Below are 12,203 nucleotides of genomic sequence, written 5' to 3'. Positions count from 1 at the left end.
CAGGTAGCTATAGCTGTTTCTAAGTATAAGTCATGGAGAACATTGGTAACGTTTGGAAAGTGAAGCATTATTTTCAGCAGTGCTTCTGAACACAGACTCTAGAAACACACAGAGTGACGCACACTGTGCCTCTTAATTGGGTTCACAGGCTGATACCACACAGAGTAATGGGACTGGAGACAGGCTCACCAGCCAGGCTTACGTAAGGCTCGGCTCGGTGGAGGGAAGCCAGCCCAACGCTTTACAACAGGTACGGCAGGTGTCATCTCAGCAGAAAGGAGGTCACAAGGGCCCTGCTCACCCAAGCCTGTCTCTGCTGAGTTCTGCTCACCACGGCAGACTGTATCTTCACTTGTCTAAGAGTTCTGCCCAGGAAAAAGCTACTCCCAGTCGCCTGCTCCTGGAGCCCACCAACACCCAGCTTAGAAAGCTCTCAGGCACTTTTATTTTTACTGACTTGAGATGGGCTCTTACTCCACAGTCCAGGCTGACAGTCTCCGACCCCCAGGCTCCACGGGCTAGGCTCACAGGCATGACGCAGCTCTCAGGGACTTGGCATTCAGAGTTCCAACAGTCTACACCGTGAAAATGTGCTAGCTTCAAGGAAATGGTTACACACACACACACACACACACACACACACACACACACACCAATCTCAGCAGACACAGAATCGACTCGCTAGACTTCAAAGAATTGAGAAGAGAGCAGACTTCTTTTAAGGAAGCAGTCAGCAGCAGAGGGAAGAGGCGATCACTGATGCCCCGCTGGCTGCTGGGACTGCTGCTCTCGTGACCCCCATCTGGCCTGTGCCTGTCTTCTCTTTTCATACCCAGTCACTAAGAGGAGGGCCATGCACATGAAGCTCCTAGTCAGCCTTTACTTACTGCAAACAACCCCACCATCAGCAGCGTGGGACGTGAGACGGCGGCTGGCTCAGCTTGCAGGACTGCAGGCTTTAGGCAGACCACAGCCCTGCTGCCGCCTGGGGTTTGGGCCTTTGCTCACTTTAAGAACATGTGTTTGTGAAGTCCAGTTCCAAAAAATATGTCCAAGACACAAGAGGAAGAGGATAATCATGTATCCTACCTGCTCTGAAAGCCCAAGACCCCCTTCAACAGCAATCCGTCTATTCCAAAAAGCTCTGGGAGGCATGTTTTTACAAATGAGCTAACAAAACTAAAGAGACAATTAATTATGGTGGCCAAGATTTTACCTAAGGTGAGGAGGGAAAACAAACAAACAAACAAACAAACAAAAATGTTTCCTACTTTAAGCAAGTTTAGGGGCCGTAATGATGGCTCAGCAGTTAAGAGACTGGCTGTCCTTCCAAAGGGCCTGGGTTCAATTCCCAGCACCCATTGTTGGTTCACAATGGTCTGTAACTCCAGTTCCAGGACCTGACACCCTCACACAAACATCAACAAGTGAGACATCAATGCACTGAGAAAATAAAATATACTTTAGAAAAAGTATATATGGAAAGATGGTCTACAACCTATTACAGACTATCCAGTTACTATCAAGTTAATATCCAGGAACAGGAGATAAATATAAATGGATTTTTCTTCTCTTTAATTCTATAGAATTTTTATGAGCTGAGCCACCACCTCCCCATTTAGTATTAATTTTGTAAATTCTATGTAATTCTAGGCATCTGAACACTGCCCCAGGTGACTTGCGCACCACAGTCGGGTCATGCAGGATAGTGGGGAACATCTGAAGTCTGAACAAATCAAGTCACTTTCAGTGGCATACGACCACTGCCAGGAAGTAGGTCCTTGCTAAACTGAGACATCAACCCTGCAACAACTCCACCTCGGGGCTGGAGTAACAGCAGAGCAGCTCAGAGCACTGGCTGCTCTTCCAGGGACCCATGCTGGAATTTAGGTGACTACATGGCAGTTTGCAGCCATGTTTCCCAGGGCCAGGGAATCTACTGCTCTCTTCTGGACTCCATGGTCACTGCAGAATCAGCTGCACAGACAGGAATATAGGCCAAAACCTATACATGTAAAATAAAATACTACAATAAATATGGGGGAGAGGAACTGTGGCACGAATGAATCAAAGCAACGGTGGATGCTGGAGTCTGCTCCTGGGCCAGCGCTGGCTTCTATCCCAGGCACAGGTCACACCTCACCACGTGCTGGGCACTGCAGCCCCACAGCTCACACAGATGGCCTTCATCCCACAGAAAAGAGCCCTGCTGCAACGTCCACATCTTCATATTTATTTCCACAGTGATAACATGGAATATATTTAGCTACCATTACAGAGAGAGAGAGAGAGAGAGAGAGAGAGAGATCTCATTGATTTACAAGTTAAGTCCCATAACAATGAATTAATTCCAACTATTCGAAATCTTCTGCTGACTTAACATTTATTGAATCAGTGCTGACGTAGATGTCAGACTTCCTTCTAGCTGCAGAACCGAGTCACAGTTTGGCTTGCAATGTACTAAGGAAGGGAAGTGACTTCTAACCCCAAGGCAAGGTGGACAACCACAGCCCATGAAGTACACAGATTTCCTGACCCAACATCTGAACGGATGTCTGTGATGCCAGTTTAGCTCTGATCTCTCCCTAACAGGCAGAAAGCACATCTCCCAGGCCTGTGCAAACCCGTCTTGGGGATGAAAGGGAAGGAGAGGGGAGCATGAGAAAGCCCGGCTTCTTTTGGCACAAGTGGCCGAGTACTCAGAGCGGGAGCACACGGCCTCTACCCGTCTGCTCACGGCTGGCTGCCACGGGCCCCTTAGGAGATGCCTGTGTTGCTGCCACAAGGGCCTCGGAAGTATGGGATTGCAGCATTTGTCAAAAAAGCTAAACAGGTTTAGGAAACATACAAGGTGAAACCATGGGCGATGGCCTATGTACAGGACTTGTGCTTGAAGCTCTGGTGTGCCTCCCTGGGCAGCCGCTCAGGCACCAACGCCCATGCCTGATTAATTACTGATGTACAGCGCAGACCAAACCACAGACACGATTTTTTTTTTGTTTTTTGTTTTTTTTCCAGAAGAGGGCAATAAAGGCACAGAAACCGCCAAAATAGATTTCCCATAGAATAGTGTGGCTGATCAAAATCGCTTAACACTAGTAGAACCTGGATCAGTAGAGCAGACGATACAAATTAGTTTTAAAAAATGACATTCACTGAATTCCTGGTCTGTGCATTCGATGTGAACCATCCTCAGAGACGGATGACGGCTGAGGCTCGGTGAGCAGGTGCACCCCTGCCACGCACTGCTCGCCCTGTGCAACGCATGGTGGAGCTTGCCCCAGTGTGCAGGCTCAACATATACCATGGTGGCCCACACCTACATGACTTCCCCATCAAACTCCACACACGGAGAGTGATAAACTGTCCACACTAATAAATAGCTCTGCTTTTGCTTTTAAGCTCAGCTTAAATTTTGTCAAGGAAGCCATGTCACAAGAGGGAATGTCACGCTACTCTCAGCAACTGCTCTTGTTTATTAGAGTCTGAAGATGCCATATTACATCAAATATAAATATATATTAGATCTACATGTCCTTCTCAGCTCTTCCTTAGGAGACCGTATCTCCGAGACCCTCAGTGCAGGTGGCCTCCTGAGCGAGCGCTCACACAGACTTGGAAGAGGCACACTGTTCTTTCCAGAAATGAAAGCGACGGACAGGGAACTCAGGAACCGAGATCTAGACGTTCCCTAAAAGATTCTGTTGTGGTTTTTAAAAATTTTAAACACCTGAAAAACATGGTCCCTTTTGTAGTACTACTCTACGTGGGGACAGGAAATAAAATAGGCAACTCAGAAAGGCCGAGAGGCACGAGGACCTGCTGTTAGCTTGTTAGTCTGCTAGGAAGAGCCGTGAGGACACCTGTACAGCCTTAGACAAAACGGTGTTCAGCTTTCAAGGAAGCTGCCACACACTCTTAGAGATCTGTTTCCTGGCTACAGTCTGCTGCCTTGGTGGGCCTGGTCTTGGTCACTTTCTGTCATCGATGGTTTTAATAAACTCCACGGCCGCAGTGAACTGCATCCACCAGTAGGACTCCTCTCCAGACAGACAGCTGGCATAGAAGCTGCTGATGTACTGCACGGTGGACAGCAGGCAGGGTGGGTTTGCCTAGACAGATGGGAAATAAGAGAGAGCCCATTACTCGGTGCTGTGCTCCGCCAGGGCCACCTTAGCGTCTGTTCTTCTGATGACCTGTCGGAGCCGCCATGCCAGGCTCTGGACAACGACCCCTAGACTGTTTCGGAATTACACACCTTCAATTCTTAGAAAGGAGCCCAGGAGTCAAATGTTTTACCTGTGTCACCCTGCTCAGGAGGCCATGCAAACCATTACACAATACGAGAGACCCACCTTTATCAACACAAACACCAACACGGGGACAAAGTCATCTGCCCCGGGGACAGAGTCCTCGTTGGCCAGGCTCAGGAGGTTCATGATAGTGGAGCACATTCTCAGGATGCACTGCACTTTGTCCCGGGGCGTCTTGTAAGCACTAATAGTCCTGATTTCTGACTGTGCAGATGGCCACGGTGCCTCACGAAGATAGACCTGAGCAGGATGGCAGACAACATCACATCATGAACCCAGCAGCAGTCTCCACAGCAGCCACAGGACCCACCCCAGCAAACTGACCGGGACCACTTCCTTCCCGGCCACCTAAGATAAACCCTATCTCAAAACACAGCAGCCTAGCCATGGGGCAGAGGTGGTATGCCACAGAGCCTGGAGCTCGCAACCTCCCTGTGAGTCCCTAACAAGGCTGGGGCGAGACTTTCCAGTTAGTGGAGTTCAAAAGCACAGACAAGCGGCAGCAAGAAGGCAATGGACACACCACTACTGGTCTTTGCTGCAGTGTTTCCTCAGGAACAAAAGCCCAGGACGGTGGCGAAAGCTTGGGATCATAGCACTTGGGGATCAAGGCAGGAGGGTCAGGGGGTTAAGGCCAGCGTTGGCAACATAGCAAGCTTGAGGTCAGTGAGGACAGAATCTGTCTCTACTCTTGAGGTAGAGACCCTGTGTGCGCGCGCGCGTGTGTGTGTGTGTGTGTGTGCGTGTGTGTGTGTGTGTGTGTGTGTGTGTGAGTAGAGGGAGCTGTCTCAAACAAACAAACAAACAAACACCAAGCAACAAAAAACCCATACCAAAGAAAATGTAAAACCCTGCAGTGCTCAATGTTTCATCATAAGGAATTTTTAGCAAACAGAAATCTCACAGAGCTGGCACTGTGCCGAGAAAGCACCTGTCCTGAGGCCACACAGACCGAGCGTTTCTTCTGGAACAGTTCTTGTTTGCATCAGAAATGGAAGCCCAGCCTAAAGGTGTGCAGGGGCAGCACACTGCCCAGGAGGGCAGAGCTGGGGCAGAAGCTGGGCTTGGGAGCAGAGCTACTTTAAGGGGTACCCTACTACCGGCTCGCCCCACTCCTCCACCATGGTCCTCTACACAGAGGAAGTTACATCTCGGAAGTTCCCTGGGAACGCCTGGGGAAACAGTGCTTGCTTCCATCTCGGGCCCCCGGGGCCCTGCTGAAGTGCTAACTCTCCAGGTGCACCACCACCCACCTACACGCAAGCCCACATTACCTCTGGGATCTGCAGAGCTCTGTGGTTTGCAGTCACTACTTTAGATAATCTCTGGATGTGTTCATGCAGAACCCTGAAAACCACCCAAAATTCATATGTAAACGCATATTTCTGAAAGCGTACAAATAGTCACAACTGTATTTTATCAAAACGAAACATTTTAGACTCACCTCTGGATACAGGTTACATCACAGTTACGTTGCTACTGCCTTATTATGACTCTCAGTCACGGCACAGCTCACTAAGCCTATCCTAGCTCAGCCTGGTAATTAGAGGCTAGCCTAAACTATGTAAAAACAAGAACAGAGGAGGCCCTCCAAGCAGGGCAGTGGAGTCTGTTCAGGGAGAGGGATGGGGATGCCAGGGCCAGCACTAGTGGACTACATAACAAGACCCCCTTAAAGATCCACTGGGAAGGCTGCGGGCTGGGGAGGCAGCTCAGCTGTGAGGTGCTGCTGAGTTCTGCTCTCAGCACACGGGCTGGGCAGCTCACATGGCCTCCACACATGCGTACAATTACACAGAGAGGTATGCATAAATAAAAATAAATCTTTTTAAAAAAAGAAATAAAAACTGCTGAGTGAGCCAGGAGGCTGCTGGAATGTGGCCGTCACTAGCAAGCCCAGGGGAGGAGAGGGCCCTGAGCTTGGCCACACTGTGCAGTGGGGTGAGAGAAGGGACAAGCAGGACGGTCACAGGCCAGAAAGCAAAGACCACAGCTCTCATGTGGAGGCGAGACTACCTGACCAGTGGCACAAGGCACAACGCCTGCTTTAAAGCATTCCTTCCTGCTCTCTGATGGGCATGGGCACAGCCCTAGGAGACAGCATGTGACTGGGAAACACAGGATCAAGAACAGGAGGCTTATGGAGACGCCTGAGTGGGAAGTACTTGCAAAGTGAGGATGAAGGTCTCCGTGCATGCATGGCTATCAGTCCAGCTGCAGTGGTAGAGATGTGGCTTGCTGGAGCTTGCTGGACAGCCAGGTGAGCTGGATTACAGAGCCCTCGCTCCGTTCAGCAGACACCTTGTCTTACAGACCAGGTGAAGAGCCGCTCGAGAAGACACTCCCCACCCTAGAGAAGAACGCTTGCCTGACATGCACAAGACCCTAAGACTGAGCCCTCAGAGGGAGGCGAGCTGGGATGAGGGACTGTCGAGCAGTGTCTCGAGCCATTTGCCATAACTGGTTGGGCCACGAGTGCTGCTCAACACCCACCACAGCCGGAACAGGCTCTTAGATCAAAGAACTACCAGGCTCCAAATCTCAGGGCCATTGGGTTAACACACCATGATTTGGGGTCTGGAAATGGTTGGTTTCGGGGTCACTCGTAGCTGAGTGCTGGCTACTCTTGAAGGGAACTTGGTTTGGTTCCCACCACCTACACGGCAGCTCACAACCACAGGATCTGATGGCCTCTCTGACCTCTGATGGCAGCAGACATGCACATGGTGCACATGCAGGCCACGCATTAATACATAGAGGATAAAAATAAACCTTTAAGAAAATAAGAGATCATGACTTGAACAAATGGCAAATGGCAGCCATGGAACAAGTGGTACCCGAGCACTGTGAGCTAAAAAGGAAATGGCTGCCTAGGGAAGACAGTTGTCAAGGGCTCACCCCAGAGAAGACGCCGAAGGCGTGTGAGGCAGGCGCACAGCAGAGCCTTGCAGAAAGGCTGCCCACTCACACCAGCCTCTCCCCTCCCACTGTGTGTGCCCCTCACGCTCACCTCAGCATCCATTCTAAGGGCTTAACTCTGAGTGCAAACGCTAATGGGTACGTTCTCTTTGCTATGCACCAAAGGCATCCAAGATGGCTTTGTAGTCCAGCAGACAGAAGTACTCACTGGTCACGCAGTATGTCCCCATCCTGGTTAGGGTAGAAAGCAAGCTTGAAGATCCGATTCATCACGCTCCGCTCGATGGCCAGCTGGGCATCCTGCAGCTGCTCCTCGCTGGCATTCTGCCATATGACATCCTGCGCCATCGCCCCGTACAGGAACTGTAGGAAATCCTCCACTTGAGCCGTCTTATCATCAGCAGCCGTAAGTTTCTGAAAGTCTCCAAGAAAAACAGTGTACTTTAAACTAGGCCATAGCAGAAACCCTAGAAAGGATCACAGTAGACCCTGCGTCTCCAGCCTTGTCTTCTGCTCCCATTATTCTTATCTAAAAGTATTAAAAGGAAAAGTTCCAGAGACACACATTTGCATGTTTTATTCTTATCTCTCTTTACATTTACTTCCTTGTCAGGGGATGTGCACCTCCATGACAGGCACGTGGAGGTCAGGGGCCAATCGTATGAGTTGGTTTCCTCTAACACAGGAACCCCAGCAATCCAACCCAGGCCATAGGCTTGGCGACCTGCCTTCACTCACTGGCCAGCGCCCAGGCTGTCCTACTGTTTAACTGGCACACTGTCTGCATGAGAAGTCTAGAAACCCCCATCCTCCCACTGCAGAGGAGTCATCCTTTTGGTCAGGACAGTCACACTGTGCCCATGGCCTCCTCAGTTCCCCCTCACAGCTTAGTTATCCATTCAGTATGCAGGGTTCAGCTCTATGGACAGTTTAAGTCTCCACTATGTAGGGTGGCCTTACAGCATGACTCTCATGCAAAATGGGTGGGGCAATGGGGTCTACAGAAATCATTCTAATTAACAAATGGCACTAACACCATAATCTTAAAGCCAAAATATCAAAAGCAGAGAAAATTAAGAAATATGGGAACATTTAAATATAAAATATACACAGTTTTTAAAAATATGTGAGTATAACTTAGTCATGGTACAAATGTCTATATTGTCATCATTGGGAAGGCTGGGATAGGAGGGTCACAAGCTGGAGGCCAGCCTGGAATACAATGAAACTCTGTCTCAAAAAACCCACAAAAAACAATCCCAGCACACACTTTAAGCCGACATTTGGGAGGAAGATCCATCCACATAGGTCATGGCCAGCCACGACTACAGAGTGAGTTTGGAGCTAGTCTGGCCTATATGAGACTTTGAATTAAAAATAATAAAAAATAAAAATAAAAAAGATCAAAAATTTTAACATCTCCAATTTTCTTTTAAATGTGTATGGGAATTTTGCCTGTGTGTGTGTGCCTGATGCCTGCAGAGGCCAGAATTGGTTCAATTCCCTGGAACTGGAGTTCCGGATGGATGTCAGTGCCATATGGGTCCTGTGAGCTGATTTCAAGTCCTCTGGAAGAACAGCGCGTGTTCTTAACCTCTGAGCCATCTCTACAGCTCCTGTTCCACTTTTAATATATAGATAATCAGGGGTTGGGGATTTAGCTCAGTGTAGAGCGCTTGCCTAGCGAGCGCAAGGCCCTGGGTTCGGTCCCCAGCTCCAAAACAAAAACAAAAACAAAAACAAAAACAAAAACACCCCCAAAAATATAGATAATCAATCTCAGACGAAAATAATGCAACTTAGACATATGATATCAATCCTGAATACTTTTTTCTTTCTAAAGCACTGGGGATTGAATCTAGGGCTTCACAGACCAGAATACAGCCACCATTGAGCTTATGCCTCAGTCTGCCTTTGACACCCCCCCCCCAACCCCTGTCAGGTGTAGCTCTGGCTGCTCTGGAACTCCCACTGTAGCCCAGGCTGACCTCAAACTACAGGAATATGCCTGCTTCTGTCTCCCAAGTGCTGGGACTAAAGATGCCACTATCGACTGACTTGCTTTTGCTTTTAATCTTGAGATAGGAGGTCTCACTAAATTGTGCTAGGTAACCTTGAATTCCTAATCCTCCCTGGTCTCAAAATCAGTCAGCAGCCCAGGAAAGCCTCCAACTTGTTATCTTCCTGCCTCGGCCCCCTGAGCAGCTTGGATTACAGAATTATACCACTGTGTTTATGTTTGTGATTTTTCCTTTGAGACATAGAGTCTTCTCTGTAGCCAAGGCTGACTTAAATTTACAGTCCCCCTCCCTCAGCCTCCCAAGTGCAACATTATAGGTATGGGACTTTGAAGATTATAAAAGTAGGGCATGATAGCATACAGCTTAAACCTCAGTGTTCAGGAGGCAAAGGCAGGAGAATCTGTGATTTCAAGGCCAGCCAGGGATAGATACATAGTGAGATCTTGTCCTCCCCACCGTAAAATAATTCCAAAAACCGTAACAGTGAAGCTGCTGTTGGATCTCCATTTCTCCAGTTTGCAGCTGTGTGAGTAGCCTGCACGCTCAGAATCTGGCTATCCTGAGTCAGCTCTTGGTGTGGTGCACTCTATGTATCTAGGCAGGAAGCAGAGCCTGAAGGCAGAGTTGTCAAGCTCTGTCGCCACACTCCCGTTCTCAGCACCAGGTTGGCCAGGACATGGAGGCCACCTTCTGAGTCTTCACTTTCAGGAGCAGAGGAACAGACCAAGGGGTGGCTTTCCCTACCCACCCCGAGCTGGCCCACAGAAGACCACTGTGGAGCAGACCAGTGAAAGCTGACATCCACAGAGGTTAATCATCTGGTCTGCCCTCCGGAGGGTGCTGGAGCCACAGCAGCCCACCACTTTAAAGTCTGTGAGTTCTTGATGAGGGTCCTTCAAGTGGCAGGGCTCAAACTGCACACTGACCCATCTGGAGTAGGCTGATGCAGATGGCTGTGTTTCAGACAGCTCATCTGTGGGTAGAGTTCCTTCATCATAGCTTGGGGAACCATTTGGGTTTCTGTCTTTTTTTTTTTTTTGATAAAGCCTTTTAAAAGATTTATTTTTCCCTATGTATTTATGAGTTTCCCCTATGTATGCATACATACACGTATGTATGTATGCATGTATGTCTGTGCACCACATGCATAGATGGTCCTCTGAGGGCAAAAGAGGGTGTTGGATCCCATGAATCTAGACACCTGTGAGCTGCCACATGGGTACTGAAAATAAAACCCCAGTCCTTTCCAAGAACATCAGGTATTCTTGCAAAATGCTAAGCCATCTTTCCAGCCCATTTAGGGTTTCAGTCAAGTTCTCCCTGTGTTTTCAGAGAACCAATGCCAAAGTCATTCCAAGAGCACAAAAACTTAGGCCTGGGAGATGATGGCTCAGTGGGTGAGAAGGCTGCTGGTAAATCCAAAGACCCAAGTCAGATCCTCTGTTGGTGATTCCTGGTGTCAGTTTGACCACAAGTTAACTAAACCCAAGTGACTGGGCATACCTGGAGGACTTTCTTAATTAATTAAAGCATTTGAAGTGGAAAGACCCATTTTAATCTAGATCTTTTGAGGTGAGAATATACAGTTTAATATAGGTCCCATCTTCTGCTGCCAGCCATACAAAAGACTTAGAAGAAGCAAATTCCCATTACTTGCCTGCTTGCCCTGGTCTTACTGCTAAGTCCATTCCTTCCCTAGCATTAGAACCTACTTCTTCAGGATTCTGGAGTCTTCTGAAGACTGTCTGAGATGCCTAGCACTATGGATGGCAGCCATTGTTGGACTACCTGAACCACGAGCCTGTAAGCCACTCCAATAAGTCTACATACATATTTTATCAGTTATGTTTCTCTCACAGATTTGACATGCCCTAACCCCACAAAACTAAAGAAAAGTAATAAAAACTATTTTTAAAAGAAGGTAGAAAGATGGCTTTGCGGTGAAAAGCAGCTTGCTACCCTTCCACAGGATGGAAGTTTGGTTCCCAGCACCCATGTTGGGAGGCTTACAATGGCTTTAACTTGAGTACTAGGAGATATGATCCTTCTTCCGGCTTATACCCCCCACTCCATACATACACATAAATATACTAAAAGTCTTCTATTTTATTATTGTGGTTGTGATTATTTTTACTGTGCATGGGTGTTTTGCCTGTTTCTGTCCATGGCTGGTGCCTGCACAGGCTAGAAGAGAGTAAATCCCCTAGAGTTGTTGCTATAGGGGCTGGGACTTGAACCCTTCCTCAGGAAGAGAAGCCAGTAGTCATAACTGCTGAACCATCTATCTCACCAGGCCCAAAATCTTAAGGAAGGAAGGGAAGGAGGGAGGGAGGGAGGGAGGCTGGCGGGCAGGAAGCAGGTAATTTAAGGAACTGCTGTAAGGCATGCTCGCACGTCCACAGATGACCGACAACTCTCCCCATGCCAACGGCTAAGGAGATGTCTGTCTGCATGCATTTAGTTACCTTGAATGAACTCCCTGATCTTCTTTTCTTTGCTCTCAAGCAGTAACCGCACACAGACGGTGGTAAAATACCGATTGGCCACCTCTTTGTCCCGCAAAACTCTTTGCAAGAGTCTTTCGAGGTGAGCCTGTGTGGTCTGCAGTCCTTGCCGACAGCGGGTGAGATACGCAATATACGGAGCTCTTTTTCTGAAAGAGGAGACACGAGTGCACTGAAATCAGATGGAGAGCAGCTCGGACTTTCTTGAGCAACTAAGGGTAATTTTGTCCAACAATTACTTCAGAGGCTTTGGTTTTTACAAGTTGGCACGAGAGGCTGTGACAAGCATCTTGGGAACTAACCACACTGCCAGCTCAAGAAAGAAGGCCTTGTGCACGTCTGTCACCCATCCTCAGCAGCTCCTAACTTACTACGAGTCTCCAAGGCCCTCTGCAGCTCATTTCCTTCATGCAGAAGCAGGGCCTCTATGCTTGTAGGACCCACGC

The 12,203-nt window shown here is 48.5% G+C and overlaps 1 protein-coding gene across 1 annotated transcript in view; it reads right to left on the bottom strand.

Annotated features, from left to right (window-relative positions):
* Positions 1-2,210: 2,210 nt before the first annotated feature.
* Positions 2,211-12,203, bottom strand: part of Gapvd1 (GTPase activating protein and VPS9 domains 1) — a 74,154-nt gene continuing 64,161 nt past the window's right edge. Inside the window, exons 22-26 of the mRNA XM_032902681.1 lie at positions 11,719-11,906; positions 7,441-7,654; positions 5,588-5,660; positions 4,356-4,553; positions 2,211-4,112 (exon numbers count right to left, since the gene is read on the bottom strand). Coding sequence (XP_032758572.1) covers positions 3,972-4,112; positions 4,356-4,553; positions 5,588-5,660; positions 7,441-7,654; positions 11,719-11,906 — 814 coding nt within the window. The 3' untranslated portion in view covers positions 2,211-3,971. The remainder of the gene's footprint in view (positions 4,113-4,355; positions 4,554-5,587; positions 5,661-7,440; positions 7,655-11,718; positions 11,907-12,203) is intronic.

Source organism: Rattus rattus, chromosome 5 (genome assembly GCF_011064425.1).
Source record: "Rattus rattus isolate New Zealand chromosome 5, Rrattus_CSIRO_v1, whole genome shotgun sequence".
Lineage (NCBI taxonomy): Eukaryota > Metazoa > Chordata > Mammalia > Rodentia > Muridae > Rattus > Rattus rattus.
This window is presented reverse-complemented; position numbering and strand designations above follow the sequence as displayed.